At 35.3% G+C, this 20,178-nt stretch overlaps 1 protein-coding gene across 1 annotated transcript in view; it reads left to right on the forward strand.

Annotated features, from left to right (window-relative positions):
* The window catches only part of ARSK (arylsulfatase family member K), a 49,182-nt gene that overhangs the window by 11,347 nt on the left and 17,657 nt on the right, over positions 1-20,178 (forward strand). The window contains exons 3-5 of the mRNA XM_003899930.4: positions 822-981; positions 15,509-15,791; positions 19,180-19,351. Coding sequence (XP_003899979.1) covers positions 822-981; positions 15,509-15,791; positions 19,180-19,351 — 615 coding nt within the window. The remainder of the gene's footprint in view (positions 1-821; positions 982-15,508; positions 15,792-19,179; positions 19,352-20,178) is intronic.

Raw genomic sequence — 20,178 nt, forward strand, 5'->3', positions numbered from 1 at the left:
GTGGCGGGCGCCTGTACTCCCAGCTACTTGGGAGGCTGAGGCAGGAGAATGGCGTAAACCTGGGAGGCAGAGCTTGCAGTGAGCGGAGATTGCGCCACTGCACTCCAGCCTGGGTGACAGAGCGAGACTCCGTCTCAAAAAAAAAAAAAAAAAAAAATTATAACTAAAAGTAGAATAGTTATATTTGGCTTCAATAAAATTGTTTTAATATAAAAGATGTGCATTTTAAGGTATATATTGGCTATTGGGCGTGTTCAAATTGTATTTTTCAAGAGTAGGAATTTTTATCATTTAGAATGGTGTCTAGTTCATCTGTTACCATTTTATTTCCTTGTGACTGGGGACTAAGAATCTCTTGACCATCCAAGAAAATGAGGGAATACACATATTTCCTAGAAGAGTTCTGTTTCCAGGGAAATTTTTCAGTAACGGTATAGGTAATGGGGAGGACTTCTATGAACATTAGAGTATACCATAAAGTAGTTACAACTTATATTTAGATTTACCTGAATTTTTTCTTATTATTTCAGATTACATACTTTACCTCTTTCTTTCAGTTTCAATTCACTTTTATCCCAAGTCAAATTGTTCACTTTTATTATAATAATTTAACAAATAGACATAGTTTTATTGGCAGAATGTCAGTGACATTAAGCCATGAATAAGTAAGTTTTATTGCAAGTTTTATTGAGTAAGTTTTATTGCAGAGCATGAGCTCTATACTAGTGGACTGCTCTCTCAGAGTAATTGTCCTAATAGTTAAATTGTTAAGCTTTACCTTAATCCCAATTCCTTTTTTTTTTTTTTTTTTTTCCTCTCAGCAATGTGGAGTGGACTCTTCACTCACTTAACAGAATCTTGGAATAATTTTAAGGGTCTAGATCCAAATTATACAACATGGATGGATGTCATGGAGAGGCATGGCTACCGAACACAGAAATTCGGGAAACTGGACTATACTTCAGGACATCACTCCATTAGGTAAAAAATGAAACAAAAATAATCTTCATGGACTGCCCTCTACCATAGCGCGTACATGTACTCTTTTTTACTTTAACTTTTTTATTTTTCCACAAAGGTGAAAGTAAGTATCTTAATCCCTTCATTGTGTTAATTAGGCTGAAATTTTAGCTTTCTTTCATCTTCCTAAAACATTAAAATGGCTAATATACTAGTCATTTTGTTTTTCTTAAACATTAAAGGTCTATAAATAGTGTTTGTAAAGTTGTTTAGCCCATGCTTTATTTTCATTGAATTTCTTTTAATGGCTACTGTATTATTAATTTTAAAATCTGTTTTTTAAAACTGTAGCCTTCTTGCTGCTTTCCTTGGTCAGTTCTCTCTAACTTGAGTCTATTGTAACTTTGTTTTTCTTTCATTTTACTAAGTCCTCAAAAACCAGGCAGCTAAGCATAGTGGTTAAGAGTAGAGGTCAAGAATCAGATTGCCTACTTTTGAATTATAGTTTCTGTTTACTACTAGCATTGTAGTAGTCTGATCTTGGACACATTGTCTAAATGTTGACACTGTACTTTAATTTCTTTGCTGTGAGGATTAAATGTATCAATAAGTTCAGCAAAGAGGTAACATAGGAGACCTGAGACTGCTCTGCTTAGAAAGGCTTGCTTGGAAGGTTGGTCCCTGTCTAGCATCTGGGAACTTGGATTTCTGGAGTATTCCCACTATTCCTTAACTGATAAGAGTGGCTTATTGTGTGCCTGGAGCATTTGTACATTGCGGTTTATGCCGAATGTCAGCTTTCCTTCCAGGAGTCTGGAATTTTGGTATGTGCTAAGTAGAGGGCGCTTATATAATCAGCACCCCCTCCTAAAAAACTTGGGTACTGATTCTCTAATGAGCAGAAACAGCACTTCACATGTGTTGTCGCAATTTGATGGTGGAAGAATTATGTCCTCTGTGACTCCATCTGGACGCTTGTGCCTAGTTTCTTCTGGACTTCCCCCTAAACACCTCTTCCCTTTGCTGATTTCACTGTGTATCCTTTTATGTGATAAACTATAGCCATGAGTGCAGCTGTATTCTGAGTCCTGCAATTCCTCCCACTGAACTTCGGTGTGATCTTGGGATCCCCCAACACTTGTGGCCCCCAACACAAATACATATTGGGGATTAGAGTGCCTCTTTCTTACCTAGGCAAGCGCTAATTGCGGGTTATTGGTAATGGTTGTTGTGATGATGACGATGATACAAATGATGATGATAAATAATAAGAAAAAATTAAGTTAACAAAAATAGTGATGAATGTAGTGAGTTGAATAATGTTCCCCCAAATTTTGTGACCACCTAGAAAGAACTTCAGAATGTGATCTTATTGGAAAATAGACCCTATTTGCAGATGTAATTAGTAAGGATCTCCAGATGAAATCATGACTGCTGTCCTTACTAGAAGAGGAACAAGGACATAGGTGCACACAGAAGAAAACAATGTGAAGACGGAGGCAGAGATAGTAGTGATGCAGCTACAAGCCAAAGAATGAAAGATTGCCAGGAGTCACCATAAGTTAGGAAGAGGCAAGGAAAAATTCTTCCAGAGCCTTCAGAGGGAATGTGTCTCTGCTGACACCTTGATTTTAGACTTATAGCTTTCAGAACTGTGGGAGAACAGGTTCCTGTTGTTTTAAGCCACACAGTTTGTAATAATTTATTCTGACAGTTCTGGGAGATGAATACAGTGAGTTTTGGGTAAACAGATACTAAAATAATCTAAAATAATCTGAACATTAAAATTGATTTGCTAGTTACTGTTTAATTTCTTTCCTTTTCTGTCCTCCAAAATCTAAAAGATGGCAGTACAGGAAACGCAGAAGCAATCCTGACATTCCTATTCTTTGCTCTGTCTTCTAATGCATGGCCAAATGTAGTCAGTTCTGCTTCTGAATTATTTCTCCAATTTACTCACTTCTCACTCTCTCCACCAAGCTACTGTCATCTCTTGCCTAAACTATTAAAATGGGCTTCTACCTGGACTCTTCGTACTCTATCTGACCCATTTTCTATAGGCAACTGGAATGATCTTTCTTAGATATATGTCTGATTACATGACACACTTGCTTAAAATCTTTCAGTGGTTTTTCTCTTCAGGTTAGTTAAAATCCCAAATCCACATCATGATTTATGAGACCCTACATGATCTAGCCCCTGCCTACCTCCAGTCTCATTTCATACCACTCTATCCATCCCTCAGTATGCACCTGGTCTTTTAAAACTTTCCTTAATATGCTTTTTACTACATCTGGACTATTGCATGAGCTAGTTTCTCTGTGCAAAATCCTGTTCCCCTACTCTGCCCTGCTAATATCAGAAAGAAAGGGAGGGAGAGGAAGTACATGTAGGAGGAGGAGCACAGCTTTGTGTCCACCAGAGCAGTCAGATACCCAGCTTCCCTGCTTACCATCTTTGTAACCTTGGGCAAGTTACTTGATATTGAGTGTCAGTGTTCTGTAAGAATTCTTGGGCAAGTTACCTGGCATTACGTGTCAGTGTTCTGTAAGTTATCTGTCAGAATTATGATTCCTACCTTGTTGGATGACTGTGTTTTATATGAGTTAAAAGATACTATACAAGGAGTAAGCAGAATAATATAAAATATTTAACAGTGCCTGGCACAGAGTAAGCATTTAGTCAATGGAAAGATTATTATTATGAAAATGGCTTAACCAGAATTGCAGTCTAACATTTATATAACCATCTTTTTTTTTTTTTTTTTTTTTGGAACAGAGTCTCACTCTGTCGCCCATGCTGGAGTGCAATAGCTTGATCTCAGCTCACTGCAACCTCCGCCTCCCAGGTTCCAGCGATTCTCCTGCCTCAGCCTCCTGAGTATCATAGGCATGCACCACCACACCCAGCTAATTTTTGTATTTTCAGTAGAGACAGGGTTTCACCACGTTGGTCAGGCTGTTCTCGAACTCCTGACCTCATGATCTGCCTGCCTCTGCCTCCCAAAGTGCTGGGATTACAGCCGTGAGCCACTGCGCCCAGCCATAACCATCATTTTTCTAAAGTGCTTTGCATTACTAGTTACTTTATGGAGTTTCACAACTTTCTCTTTAAAATCTTTCTCCTTTTTAGAATGCAAGCTTAATCTAAAGTAAAATACAACTGTTTATAATAAAATAAATCTAAGATTGAATGCCATATATCCCCTGTAACTTTTATTCTTCTATGTGACACAGTTAAAATATCACCTGACTTTTATTCCACAGCAGGATAATTATCCATGCAGAGCAAGGACCTTATCTCTTCTTCTCTGCTTTATTCCCATTTGCCAGCATAGCACCAGTACATTGTAGGTTCACAATTAAATTTTTGATGAATGAATGAATGAAAAAGTTATTTTGAAGTACGTACAGTTTATTATTTGATAAACATTGATATTCTGTGTAATGCAGGATCATGTCACTTATTCATTATTAGTATTTTTTACATATCTACAATAGAGGATATCCTGTTTTTAGGTTTTTTAAATTTTTAAAATACTAATATTTAGGAGTTCTTTCTTTGTCGTGTGGATTTCTAAAATTAGTAGAGGAAAAAAAACCACTTAGATGTTGATATTTGGTGTCAAAGATGGTTTTCAGTGCAATACTTTCTTAAAGCTTATTTTCATTTACTCACACTCTCATCAGAGCTTAGGAAATTGAAATAAGCCACCAGGAGTATTTTTATGAGCACTGTATATACGCACACAGACATTTGGCTGAGAAGTAAGTCAAGGTTGCTATTAATAGCATGTCTGAAGGTTATATGAATTATAGCACATTATTTTTCAGTGTAAGCTTAAAAATGGGTCTCAGAACAAAACTTGGTCTCACAATATCAAATTTCATAAATAGGGGCATTCAGTCTTGTTGATAGATTGACTTTCAAAATCAAAATGCAAGTTATTATAACTCTTTATTACTGAAATTTGCCATTTTTGAACCTGCTTATATTTTCAGCCAGAATTACAGGTTTCTTTATTATTATAATACTTCTGTCTGTCTTTTTTAGGCATCAGTGATGCTTCCTTCTTGTACCAATTTAGGAACACTAATTTAAGTAAGTGTCCCTTATTATATATGACACACCACACCATACTAGGATCACTATGGGCTGCACGGTTGTTTCATCTGTACAGTTGTTAAAGAGATACCGGTAGTATTACTCATAAAAATGCCATTTACTGATGATAAGACCTTCAGCAAGTAATTTATCTGCTTAGAATCCCAGTTTAGTCAAATGAGCTTTCACTAGGTGACCTTTAAAGTTCTTCTACTCTGCAATTCTGTAACTCCAATGGAGTACAGTTAAGTGGTTTCTAAATTTCTGATACTCATCTGTCCCTTCACATTGTATGTATTGAGTTGTAATAGGTTTAAGTTCAAATTTGCTGTCTTCTTATCAATTGAAAGAAAACATTTTTATTTAATTCATAGGATATTTTGGTTATTTTTGCTTTCAGTTAAATTTTGTTGCCTATATATTCCCAATATCTAAAGTAGTGGTTTTCAACTGAGAGCAGTCACCCCTCCCCTCACCCCATATATCCCCACCTCCACCTCTTGGCTGCCAAGAAGACATTTGACAATGTCTGGAGACATTTTTGGTTGATAACACCAGGGTTATTTTGCTGGTATCTGGTGGGTAGAGGCCATGGTTGCTGCTCAGCAGTCTATAATGCACAAAATAGCTCCTTCCCTCATAAAGAATGATCAAGTCCAAAATGTCTTTAGTATAGAGATTGAGAAAACATATCTAAAACTAGATATTTTATGCTTGCCAACCTGGTCTTAGGAATGTCACACTTAAAATAATTGCCTACATTTTAAATATTGTTTATTCTTTCACATTCTAAGGGATCAAATCCACTTGACACTAGTACATCAATTTAGTTTTTAGAATTAACAAAAAGAAAATGTATAGAATTGTGTATAGAAAGTGTATAGAATTAGGAGGTAATTGATTTTATATAGAATATTTTAAAAACTAAATTTCTAACATCAGTATAATAAAAAATTTAATATTAAGTAGAATTCCTTAAAGTACTAAGACTAGAAGATGACCCTTATTTAAGTTACAAAAGTAAAATCAGGTATTTGTAGTATCCACTAAGCTAATATTTTTGAGCCAGCTACTATGTGCCAGACATTATTTTTAGATGACGCAAATACAATAGCAATCACAACACACAATTCTCCAGTGTCATGGAACGTACATTCTAATGCTATCAGAAGAGAAATTAAACAAGCTGCTGTGTTGTTTTTCCTAGCTTCTATCCCGTTGAAAATCTAAAATCAAATTCCTTATCATTTCATCTTACCATTGTAATTATGTATGTTGTCTGCTCATGCAGGTTAATATTTTTCAAAATAAGCAATGTTTTTCATTGTTGTATGTGCATAGTAAGTATATAGACTTAGGGAGTACAGGAGATATTTTGATACAGGCATATAATGCGTGATGAAAACATCAAGGTAAATGGAGTATCCGTCCCCTTGAAGCATTTGACCTTTGGGTTATAAACAATCCAATTATACTCTTTTAGTCATTTTTAAATGTACAATTGAATTATTGACTATGCTCACCCTGTTTTATTGTCAAATATTAGATCTTATCCTTTCCATTTATTTTGTGTGCCCATTAATCATTCCCACTGCCCCCACCCCAACTATTCTGCCCAGCCTTTGGTAAACCATCATTCTGCTTCGATTGTTTAATTTTCAGCTCCCACAAATAAGTGAGAACATGTGAAGTTTGCCTTTCTGTGCCTGGCTTATTTCACTTAACATAATGACCTCCAGTGCCCTCCATGTTGTTGCAAATGACTGGATCTTATTCTTTTTTATAGCTGAATAGTACTCCATTGTGTATAAGTACATTTTCTTTATCCATTTGTCTGTTAATGGACACTTTGGTTGCTTCCAAATCTTGGCTTATTGTGACTAGTACTGTAATCAACATGGAAGTGCAGATATCTCTTTGATATCCAGATTTTCTTTCTTTTGGGTGTATACCTAGTGAGATTGCTGGATCTTATGGCAACTCTATTTTTAGTATTTTGAGGAACCTCCAAACTGTTCGTCATGGTGGTTGTACTAATTTACATTCCCACCAACGGTATATGAGGGTTCCCTTTGCTCCATATCCTCGCCAGCATTTGTTATTGCCTGACTTTTAGATAAAAGCCATTTTAGCTGAGATGATATCTCATTATAGTTTTGATTTGTATTTCTCTAATGATCATTGTTGCTGAGTATCTTTTCATATACCTGTTTGCCATTTGTATGTCTTCTTTTAAGAACTGTCTGTTGAGATCTTTTTCCCATTATTTAATCAGATTATTAGATTTCTTTCCTGTTAAGTTGTTCGAGTTCCTTATATATCCTGGTTATAAATATCTTGTCAGATGGATAGTTTTCAAATGTTTTCTCCCATATGTGGGTTGTGTCTTCACTTTTTTTTGTTTCCCTTGTTGTGCAGAAGCTTTTTAACTTAATGTGATCCCATTTGTCTATTTTCATTTTAGTTGTCTGTGTTTGTGGGGTATTACTCAAGAAATATTTGTCTAGTCCAGTGTCCTAGAGAGTTTCCCCAATGCTTTGTTTTAATAGTTTTATAGTATGAGGTCTCAGATTTAAGTATTTAATTCATTTTGATTTGATTTTTAATGTGTTAAGAGAGAGAGGTCTAGTTTCATTTTTCTGCCCATGGATATCCAGTTTTCCCAGCACCATTTATTGAAGACACTGCCCTTTCCCCAATGTATGTTCTTGGCACCTTTGTCAAAAATGAGTTCACTGTAGGTGTATGGAGCTGTTTCTGGGTTCTATGTTCTGTTCCATTGGTCTTACGTGTCTGTTTTTATGCCAGTGCCATGCTATTTTGGTTACTAAAGCTCTGTAGTATAATTTGAAGGCAGGTAATATGATTCCTCCAATTGTGTTCTTTTTGCTCAGGATAGCTTGGGCTACTTTGAGTTGTTTTTTTGTTGTTGTTGTTGTTTGTTTGTTTTGGTTCCATATAAATTTTAGGATTGTTTTTTCTATTTCTATGAAGAATGTTATTGGTATTTTGATATAGATTGCATTGAATCTGTAAATTGCTTTCAGTAGTATGGACATTTTAACAATATTGATTCTTCCAGTCCATGAACATGGAATATCTTTTCAGTTTTTTGTGTCCTCTCAATTGCTTTCATCAGTGTTTTATAGTGTTCATTGTAGAGATCTTTTACTTCTTTAGTTAATTCCTAAGTATACTTTTGTACCTGTTACTTTCTTCATTTCTGAAGGATTACTTCATGGGATAGGATTACTTTCTTCATCTCTTTTTCAGATTGTTTGCTGTTGACATATAGAAATGCAACTGATCTTTGTTTGTTGATTTTGTGTCCCGCAACTTTACTGAACTTATCATCTCTAATAGTTTTTTGGTGGAGTCTTTATGTTTTTCTAAATGAAAGTTTACGTCATCTGCAAACAAGAATAATTTGACTCCTTCCTTTTCAGTTTGGATGCCCTTTATTTCTTTCTCTTATCTGATTAGCTAGGACTTCCAGTACTATGTTGAATAACAGTGGTGACAGTGGGCATTCTCGTTGTGTTCCAGATCTTAGAGGAAGGGCTTTCAGTTTTTCCTCATTCAGCATGATACTAGCTGTGGGTCTGTTGTATGTGTCTTTATGTTGAGGTATGTTCCTTCTGTACCCAGTATTTTTTGTGGTGGGGGGTAATCATAAAGGGATGTTGAATTTTATTGAAAGCTTTTTCAGCATCAGTTGAAATGATCATATGGTTTTTGTCCTTCATTCTGTTGATATGATGTGTCGCATAAGTGTATGCACCCTCCACCTCCCGGGTTCAAATGATTCTCCTGCCTCAGCCTCCTGAGTAGCTGGGAATACAGCTGCGCACCCCCACACCTGGCTAATTTTTTGTATTTTAGTAGAGATGGGGTTTCACCATGTTGGCCAGGATGGTCTCGATCTCCTTACCTCGTGATCTGCCCGCCTCAGGCTCCCAAATTGCTGGGATTACTGGCATGAGCCATTGGGCCCAGCCAAGTTTATATTTTTCATGTCATCTATTCTGAGACTTAAAAATTGACTGAGATTTTCACTTAGTACTCTCAATATGGTGATTATTTTCATTAAGTTTTTTGGATTAGGACCAGGCACTGTAACTCATGCCTTTAACCCCAGCACTTTGGGAGGCCAAGGCGGGCAGGTCACTTGAGCTCAGGAGTTCGAGACCAGCCTGGCCAACATGGTGAAACCCTGCCTCTACTGGAAATATTAAAAAGTACCCAGATTCTGGGTCTTCTCAGCTGTATCACTTCCAAACCCAACTTTGACCTGCCACACTCTTTTTGGCTCAAGTTCCATCTCCTTTGTGACTGTCTCTACCTTGTAGCTGCATCTTAAAAACCTCCAGTTTCTGGATTATTTTCTTTCTAAATTTAAATTCTATAAATAGGGATGATAGTCCTAACTTATATTTCATGCAAGACTCCATCATAAGTTAAGTGCTGGCCACGTTAAGTGCTAGTGTTTAGGTTAGGTGCCCACACCTGGCCAGTTGACAGGCTAGAAAGGGAGATAAATCCTACATAATGTGGCCAACTAGGTCACTCCTTCAGCAAGAGCTGTGGATATGGTGATGTGTCCACTGTAATGACTGCTTAGTAAGTTCTATTAACAACAGATAATCTGGGAATAACCCACCTGCTTTATTTTTTCAGATTTGATGACATTTTGTCTGGGTTACATTTTCTGTACAATATTAAAAAACAAAGGTTTACAAAAATTGTAAATGTTATAGTCAAATTGATATGTTAATTACTGTAAAAGCATAAGAAAAATCATCTCCTTTTGGATATAAAATGGTGAATGTGATCTAAACCATTTTTAGATTCATAGCTGAAGTATTTTATTACAGTTGTTTCTTCCATAAAATAGCCTTTGGCATTTATTTTTAAAAGTACAATAGTAGGAGGGTTTTATGTCTGAGTGGATATGAGGTGGAAATACCAATTTGTTAGCTTAGCAAGTCTCATTAAACACCTGCCTAGATCAATGTCTTGCATGTAGTACGTATTCATTATTTCTTTAATTGAATCAAAAAGGCTGCCTTTGTTTAAGCTCAGGCTACATTAAACATGTATACCCTGTCAAGGGCTATAGTCATCTAGGAATTCAAAGTTGTAAATATTAGTGCTTCCACAATGATGAATTCACGAGCGGACCAGAAAGTGGCTAGATGAGATTTCATAAGATAAAATCCCTGAATACTCACCTCCACACACACACTTGCAAAGAAAACTTTTCTTTGAAATATATTTACTATTATTATTATTACATAACCAATATAATTTGTGATGTAATTAATGTTACTGTTTAATAGAGAAAAATCTGTGATTTGAATCATATTTACAAAGAAACCCATGAGTAAGAAAAGATTAAGGGGCACCAGCTATTGTAATTTTACCAAAAAATGAAATGGTTGGAATTAATAAAACTAATAAATGTGAAAGCATGCATATTTTGAGCATTTAAATAATGTGTATTTAAAAATGATGTCCCAACCTGAATTTGCCAGGGTAGGTGTTATTCGTTCAACTAAAACAGATTGCTTTTGTGAGTGATCATATGTAAAGAAGATGGATGACAGCCTTGTAAATCCTTTTAAAAATTGTATGTGTGTTTCTCTCAAATTTGAGAGAAGAATTTTGTTTTGTTTTGTTTTGTTTTTTAAGAGATGAGATCTCACTTTGTCACCTAGGCTGGAGTAAAGTGGCAGGATCATAGCTCACTGCAGCCTCAAACTCCTGACCGTAAGTGATCCTCCCCAGTCAGCCTCCCAAGTAGCTAGGACCACAGGCACATACCAACATGCCCAGCTAAAATTCTTTTTTTTTCTTTTTTGGTAGAGACAAGGTGTCACTATGTTGCCCTGGCTGGTCTCAAACTCCTGGGCTCAAACAGTCCTCCTACCTCAGCCACCCAAAGCCCTGGGATTACAGGTGTGAGCCCCCACACCAAGTCCAGAAAAGAGCATTTAATGGGAATGAATATAGATTCCTTTTTCTCCTACAGAATTTATTAGGTCAATACAGAAATTTGCAAGGGAATTTTTCAGAATCATCGTTTTTCAATTTTTTTATTGTGAGATTTACCAGAAACAAATTAGCTGCTACAATCTCATCAACAATGAGAAAAAGAGAGAGATCACAGAAGTCTAAGTCTGAGATAGTTAATCATCTTCAGTAGACTCTTAGGAAGCTGAAGGTTTATGTTTAGGCTCCTACTTCATGTGGAAAGAAAACTGTCATATTCTCATCATCAATTTTAAGGTATATTTTTTCAGATGTAATTGTTACTATGTAAACTAATCCTGTACTACTTGTAAACTGATTGTATCCAATATTTTAGCAGTAGAATTTAGCACACTGCCACAGAAAACCCACACAGTAATGCCAAATATACAAATTTATGTAATAATTAGTTGGTAATGTGTTAAGTAGTTTTGTTTTTCATTTGTATTAGTGAGGAGTTTTTTGTTGTTAAAAATAATTAAACTGCTGATTGTTGGATAGTATATTTGGCTATCAACTGTTTTCTGGAATTGAACCAAGGTAGAATAATTCTCCTATTTATAGGCTACTGTGGAAGCTCCATTTTGATTATCTTCCATTTTGATTGAATTTTGATTAAAATTTGAGGATTTTTGCAGAAAAAAATTCTTAAGCTGTGCGTCTCAAACCTTAATATACATACAAATGACTTGGGCATCTTCTTAGATGCCTTTGTGATTCAGTGAGTCTAGGATGGTTTATTAGTCTGTTCTCATGCTGCCGATAAAGACATACCCAAGACTGGGTAATTTATAAAGAAAAAGAGGTTTAATGGACTCACAGTTCCATGTGGCTTGGGAGGCCTCGCAGTCATGGTGGAAGGTGAAAGGCATGTCTTACATGGCAGCAGGCAAGAGAGAATGAAAAATCAAGTGAAAGCGGAAACCCTTTATAAAACCATCGGATCTTGGGAGACTTATTCACTGCCATGAGAACAGTATGGGGGAAACTGCCCCCATGATTCAATTATGATGAGTCCCACCAGGTCCCTCCCACAACATGTGGGAATTATGGGAGCTCCCAGGAGCTGCTGATGTTGCTGGTCCATGGACCACACTTGGAGTAGCAAGGATATAAAGAACTGGACCTCTGGTGGAAGTAGGACAAGGTGTAACAAATTGTGACTGTCTTTATCAGCAATGCATGATTATTATTTGTATCCCTTTGAGAAGAAAAGCCCCTCTTACATTTCTATAAAGAGTTGAAGTAGACATTGGGCCACTCAAGAGGGGCATGATATAAGGAAACATTGAAGCCTCTCTAAGTTTATAGAAGACAATCTTCCTTGAGATAGATACACTTCACATCTGGGCTCCTACCTCAGGATAGATCAGAGTGGTCTCTTTCACTGCATACTGTATGTAATGAGAGAATGAGAATGAAAAAGGTAAATATCATCTTGCTGTTATTATGACAATAGTTTTGACCTCATGGGCTCGCTGAGAGTGTCTTGGGAATCCTCAGGGATCCCTGTACTATACTTTGAGAGATGCTGGCATAGAGGAAACTATGCATTGTATAGCTGTGCCTATTGGAAGCAGCAGGGTAAATTTATATTGAGAACAGCCACTGAATCGTAAAATATCTGAGCCACAGGTAGTTTTGGATCCTTCTCATTGATTCAAGCCCCTTTCAATTGTCCTGATTGAAACCATAGTCTTGGTATTCTGGACAAAATACATAGAAATGGAATGGTAAAAAATTAGTTCAAAATACTCCCAGTGGTTAAGTAATTAGAAAGCTTATATTTGGAAGAAGTTATAGCAATTACTGGTGGCAGGGAAGAACACTTAGAACAATGAGACAAAGAAGTAGCTCTGAGAATATGATCGAACGATATGATTTCCAGGTGCAATGGTTTAGCCTGATTAAGAGACCATCACTCTTATAAGAAGGGTCTGGATACACCGGTTAGTAGAGAGAATTATAATGTCAAAAGAGTTATCTTATTATTGTAATTGTAATAGATTATGAAGTTGCATATTCATATTCTCATTCCATATTTTACTCGTCGGACTCACGGACTGGAAGCTACCTTGGACCGGAAAGAGAGACTTTCTGGACTAAGAATTGCCGCTCCTGTAGCAGCCTACTGCTTAGGCTGCGTCTACTGCTCGTATTGTGCTTCATGATGGCCCAGGAAGGTTGTGCTGGCCCAGGGAGTAGTGAAAGTAGAATGGAGAGTCATTAATTATAATTATTAATATTTTTGAATACATTAAAAAGTGCTAAATGATTTTAAAGTACTGTAGTATATTCATCTACTGAATACATCACTTTATACTCATGTTCTTCCTCACTAAGTTGTAAAGAAATAAATTGTTATTTTACACTTTAGGCACAGTGAACATGGGTCAACTGATCAAAGAAGTGAAAAAATTTGAGAAAGGTAAAAATACCTTTTACCTTTAACCATAATCTTGTCTCTGCTGCCTTAGCAGTGCTTGAAATCGCTTGTTATAACTCTACTTAAGTACCAGCAGTTATAGGAATCATGCTAAAGCCATACTTAGGAAAAGACAAGGGAGGATACCACTAAGATAATAGAGAAATCACATATTATTTAGTTAGAGGACAATCGCATATTGTTTAGTTATAAAGCCAAGTTTGAAATCTGGCCATAATGATTAGAGTAGGCCAAAATTAATTTGATTTGAGCCATTTTACGCTTAAGGGGACCTTGGTTAAAAGAATCTCAGGAACACAGTTAAAAAAAAAATAGGGAGAGGGCATAAATTTATTACCAGAAAGGTTAAATGATGTCACACTTAATCACTGTTGTAGCAAAAGATGCAGCAAACTGGGTTCAATATAGCCGTCTTTCAAGGCTTGAAAATCTTTCCTTGACATAGCCTAGGCTCGCTCATGGTCTAGACTACATCGTGAAGTCCAGTGGTTAGGTCAGTTAGCATAGTCAGGACAATAGTCTAACCTGAGTTAATCCAAAGAGTGGCAACTAGTTAGGTTGTATTAAAAGCTTGCTTTTTGTAATAGGTTCTCAGCCATATTTTCTCATGTAATACTCTTTGACTGAAAAGAAAGTACTTTGGTTCCTAAACACACTATATAAATCTCAGTGTCCTATTCCTTCTCTCAGAATCTGAGTTCTACCACACATACTGCTGGTGTTATAAACCCCTAAAATTCCACCTCTGCAACAATAGTAATCGTCACATATAGTAAGAGTTTAGCTGTGATTTAAGCAAAAGATGAGACACCAATTTCAGATTGTTTTGATAGTGTGATGAATACAAAACTTCCTATTTTAGGGTTTCCCATCTGTTAGAATTAATTAGGATCTGTTAGATAGATATAATTCTGCTGAAATTATGGTTTTTATTGTTTTTATCAAAATATATTGAATATCTAAAAGAAAAATGAATTTTTATTGTAGCTATTTAAATTTATTTACCTGCATTCAAAAGGCAGGGTATAAAATTTTTCTATTTTAACTTATGTATGGGTTGTTGGTCATTTTATATGGATTGCAATTTCTCTTAAGAGCAGTATTATGTTTTAGTATAAAATATTTTTTGTTTATGAGTTGGTATCTGGATTTTTAAAACACTTTTCTCTATTGATAGAGCACTTCAGAGATACTTATCTCAACAGAAACTTAAAAAGCAAACTTTCTAGAAATGCCTAGGACTGCTATCCAACCAATTATGTCAGCTACATATGCTTAGAGCTTGATTGAGAAAAATCAAGCAGTCAGATAAAATAAAGATTGAGAGAAAGTGAATTAATTTTTTGTTTGAGAAAGTGAATTAATTGAATCATTTAACTTGTAAATCAGTAATAAAGAAAATATCTCTGGTTTATAATGGATATGAAATTTATATCACTTTTAGCTTAGATAGCTCAGATTATAGTTAAAATTGTTCTTTTAATAAGAAAAGATAGAGCTGGAAACAATTTTAAACCTGAAACTTCAGCAACACATGAAGTATACATGGTAGGTATATTTTTAAAACTATAAATATTCAGTGATAAAAGGAAATTATAGTAGCTTTGGTTAGGAATAATATCTTCTAAGCGAAAAAATAAAAATGTTAGAAAATTTAGTAAAGAAGAAATACTAGAAATCTGAAACATTTTGTTTAAATATCTTGCTGTAAGAAAAGTTAACCATTCTACATAATCTTTTGTAGTTTTAAAGAACACATAAGTGAATATTCGATTCTTGGCTTTTTTTCTATTTTTTTAATCTGTAATGCTCAATAACTTTCTTTTTTAGATCTAATATAGTTATTCTGAACATTTACAAGACTGAACCTAAAAATTGTTTTCCATGTTGTTTTCTTAATGTATGCTTAGTACGTTTTTAAAACTTTTTAATATACCTGACAATATATGTGTGTTTTTGCTCCCTCAGTAATCGTGTGGAAGCATGGACAAGAGATGTTGCTTTCTTACTCAGACAAGAAGGCAGACCCATGGTTAATCTTATCCATAATAGGACTAAAGTCAGAGTGATGGAAAGGGATTGGCAGAATACAGACAAAGCAATAAATTGGTTAAGAAAGGAAGCAATTAATTACACTGAACCATTTGTTCTTTACTTGGGATTAAATTTACCACACCCTTACCCTTCACCATCTTCTGGAGAAAATTTTGGATCTTCAACATTTCACACATCTCTTTATTGGCTTGGAAAAGTAAGTAACTACATTGTGTGTGCTCAAAATTAGATTTAAATATGTGGCTTATGGGTATTCGCCCATTGTTTCTTTTATTATCACTTTTAAAGAAAAAATTGAAAATTGTGTATTCAAACTTGACCAATAACTAGTTAGATAAAAACTAGAGGGACAGTTTTACAGAAATAAAATAAGTGTTAAAAGTCAGAAGCGTACTTCTGGATTGAATACATTTGCCAAGGATATGTCTATAAAAAGAGAAACTAAAAGGCATTCTCTTAGAAATGTAGGCCGTCCTCACTTTGCACTGTTCCAGATTGTAAAAATGACCATGCAAGCTGAAACCATATAAAACAACCTTAATAAATGGGAAAAATGACCAGTTTCTGGCACCTTTAAAAACATTTATCAAAATATTTTAAATTGTGTTACTTTTGGTTAAAAATGGAAAAGAAAAAATAAACTAATATTTATGTAGTACATAATAATGAAAATGCTAGAAACACTGAGAATTAAAGCGGGAATTTTTTTGGTTAAAAAAACTTACCAGTAGATTGAAGAGTGCTTGCCTTCTCATCATAAAACTTATGATACAGAGAAAACATCTTCTCTAAGACTTGGCAAATTGTCATTATTTCTTTCTAAATTTGGATTACCTTCCAACATTTTAGCTTTTGCACTTTCAATGTAATGATATATCTCCAAGTTCCTTTAATGTGAAAAATTTTGCCAATATTGCTTTCTGTGGTGCATCTTTATCTTTTTCTTCACAACAACCTTCCTCATTTATGCTGGTAAATGTGCCTTCACTCAGTTCCTCTGGCTATATTTCTAATATCTCTTGAATGACAGCAGTGTCAACATTCCCAGCTCAGCTGTTTCTTCTATAACTTCATTTACATTAGATTTGAATTTAAATTCCAGCCTTGTCACTTTTCCTTTTTTTACTGTATGTTCATCTTTGTTGACTTCTCTTCATTATCCCTTTTTATAAAGTGTCACATTAATTTATCACTAGGATACAAGTACATGTTTTGTTGTCTGTGCATGTACCAGATAACTAATCACTGACACATTTTAAAAGAAACAACATGATTAGTCACTGAATGGCATACGTATCTGTTGTATACTCAGTGATTTATACTAAAGAGCTAGCAGCATATCAGTGTGAAAGTTTGTACTTTTTGCGGTTAGTCACGGTTAACATACCCTGGTAACTGAAGTCTACCAGAGTAATTTTGTTAGGGGACTGCTGTTATTTAACAAAACTGTGATAACTGAAATTCATGCATATCAAACCACATGATGCGTGGTCTACCTGTATTTTGAAATGTGTAATCTTAAATCAATTTTAAGTTGCTTTAAAAACTAGTCAGTTAATTCAACTAAAAACCTTCAGAGCAAAAGAAATAATCAGCATAGTAAACAACACAGAGTATGAAAAAATCTTCACAATCTATATATCTAACAAAAGACTAATATCTAGAACCTACAAGGAACTCAGAGTAGCAAGAAAAAAAAAACCAATCCCATTAATAAGTGGGCTAAGGACATGAATAGAGCTGGGTGCCGTGGCTCACGCCTGTAATCCCAGCGCTTTGGAAGGCTGAGGCGGGTGGATCACCTAACGTCAGGAGCTCGAGACCAACCAGACCAACATAGTGAAACCCCATCTCTACTAAAAACCGAAAATTAGTGGGTGTAGTGGTGTGCACCTGTAATCCCAGCTACTCGGGAGGCTGAGGCAGGAGAATCACTTGAACCTGGGAGGCGGAGGTTGCAGTGAGCCGAGATTGCACCATTGCACCCCAGCCTGGGCGACAAGAGCGAAACTCCATCTCAGAGAAAAAAGAGGACATGAATAGACAATTCTCAAAAGAAGATATACAAATGGCCAACAAATATATAAGAAAGTGCTCAACATCACTAACGATCAGGGAAATGCAAATTGGAACCACAATGTGATACCACCTTACTCCTGCAACAATGGCTATAATCAAAAAAATAAGAATAAATAGATGTTGGCGGGGACGTGGTGAAAAGGGAACAATTTTACACTGCTGGTGGGAATGTAAACTGGTACAACCACTATGGAAAACAGTGTGGAGATTCCTTAGCTAAAAGTAGAACTACCATCTGATCCAGCAATCCCACTACATAGTATCTACTCAGATGAAAAGAAGTCATTATACGAAAAAGATACTTGCACACACATTTATAGCAGCACAATTTACAATTGCAAAAATATAGAACCAGCCCAAATGCCCATCACTCAACCAGTGGATAAAGAAATTGTGGTGTATAGACCATGAAATAACTACTCAGCCATAAGAAAGGAATGAGTCATTTGCAGCAACCTGGGTGAAATTGGAGACCATTATTCTAAGTGAAGTGACTCAGGAATGGAAAACCAAACATTGTATGTTCTCACTCCTAAGTGGGAGCTAAGCTATGAGGACTCAGAGGCGTAAGAATAATACAGTGGACTTTGGGGACTGGTTGGGGGAAAGTGGATAGGGGTGAGGGATAAAAGACTACAAATTGGGTACAGTGTATAATGCTTGGGTGATGAGTGCCCCAAAATCTCAGAAATCACCCTAAAGAACTTATTCATGCAGCCACCCCTGTTCTTCAAAAACCTACAGAAATAAGAAATAAAAGTTAGTCTAAAAAAACTACTCAGAAACACTATTTAGTCCATCCTATTTTAAATAAAATAATGTCAGTGTTTTAGATACTTTATATCTTCTTTAAAAGTTCTAAGTGGTTTCATTTTCAAAAATTTGTCTGGAGTTATTACTAGCCAAATGAAATCAGTTAAATGACTTTCAACCAAATACTAAGTAAATGAACTTTTTGAAAGTTATGTAACTAAAATATAAATGTGAATTAAAGATCTAGTTTAATTGCTTTTTACCAGCACTGTAAGTAAGCGTTTATATGTGTTTAAAAGTCATATTTGTTTTTGACAAGCACTTGCGTATCTCACTAGATATTGTCATTCTTACTAGTGAATTATTAGAGAAAAGGAGTCCATGTTCTTAGGTTGTTGATTCTGAAGTTTTGGTCACACAATTGTATATTAAAGTGCTTGGATACTTTTCTGGACTAGCATGTACTGTCTAATAAAGCTCATATTTTTCGGTGGCCTGTATAATTTTTAAAAATTTTACCACTACCTCATGATATATATACAGATATTGATATATACCTTCTGTTGTTATGATAGTATTAACAATTTGTTCCTAATTTATGTATTGATTTACTATTTTATTGACATATTTACAGCTGTTCTTTTCTACTATTCTAAGTAATTAAACATTGTTGATTTCACTATACATACTTATTGGAGGAAAGAAATAGCACTATTTTGCTAGCATAACTAAGTTTTTTCTCCCATTTTTAGGTGTCTCGTGATGCTATCAAAATCCCAAAGTGGTCACCTTTGTCAGAAATGCACCCTGTAGATTATTACTCTTCTTATACAAAAAACTGCACTGGAAGATTTACAGAAAAAGAAATTAAGAATATTAGAGCATTTTATTATGCTATGTGTGCTGAGACAGATGCCATGCTCGGTAGGTGGTATAATTAATAAGCAATTACATGAAGAAAAAGTATAATATTTTTCCAACAGTCTGTGATCATGCTGCTTGGTGACTTGCATGAACAGCCTCAGATATTTCTTACAGCAGTTGCTTATAACTATAGGAATCTTGACACTTATCAAAACTTGATAACTAGCATTGTTGACAGAATGAAAAGCTCTTTATATCTTAATGATTCAGAAATGTGCAGATTCATAAATGCTTAGATTTATTCATACATAAAGAAAGGGTCACAGAAGGCAGTCATCTACTTGAAACGTTTTACTGTCCTTAAACAGGAATCAGTATTCAGCCAAACACAGGTACACATGTGATAGGTATTTGTAAGGCAGCTTAGCTTTCTAGAGATGAGAAAATTTACTTGTAGAATCTTGTGACTCCCCCAAACTTATAATAACCATGAAACAAATTCCTTCTCCCTAAGCCCTTTAGAGAATGGCCTAACTAAAGTTTCTCCATGTATTTTCTGGTCCAGAATCATATTGAATTTTCTTCCCTCATTCAAGCTGAAGACCAACTCAAAACTAAACCTGCCTTCATCACATGACTGTCAAGAACGTTTTGCCTGTTCACTTACAGAGCTATGGAAGTTTCCAGTTCATGTGTGGAAAAGCCCTAGTTTAAAAATCTGTTTTATAACAAAAGCTATTTTCATAAAGCAGTGTCATTTATTTTGCTACTCTTAGGAATGAAGCATAATTGTACTAGTGAAGTGTAGGTAGCACCTCTTCTGTACAGAGTAAACTTTGGGAGTGACAAGTGAATGTTTTTTGTTAAAAAAAAATTCATTGGGTAAA

Source organism: Papio anubis, chromosome 5 (genome assembly GCF_008728515.1).
Source record: "Papio anubis isolate 15944 chromosome 5, Panubis1.0, whole genome shotgun sequence".
NCBI classification, from domain to species: Eukaryota; Metazoa; Chordata; class Mammalia; order Primates; family Cercopithecidae; genus Papio; species Papio anubis.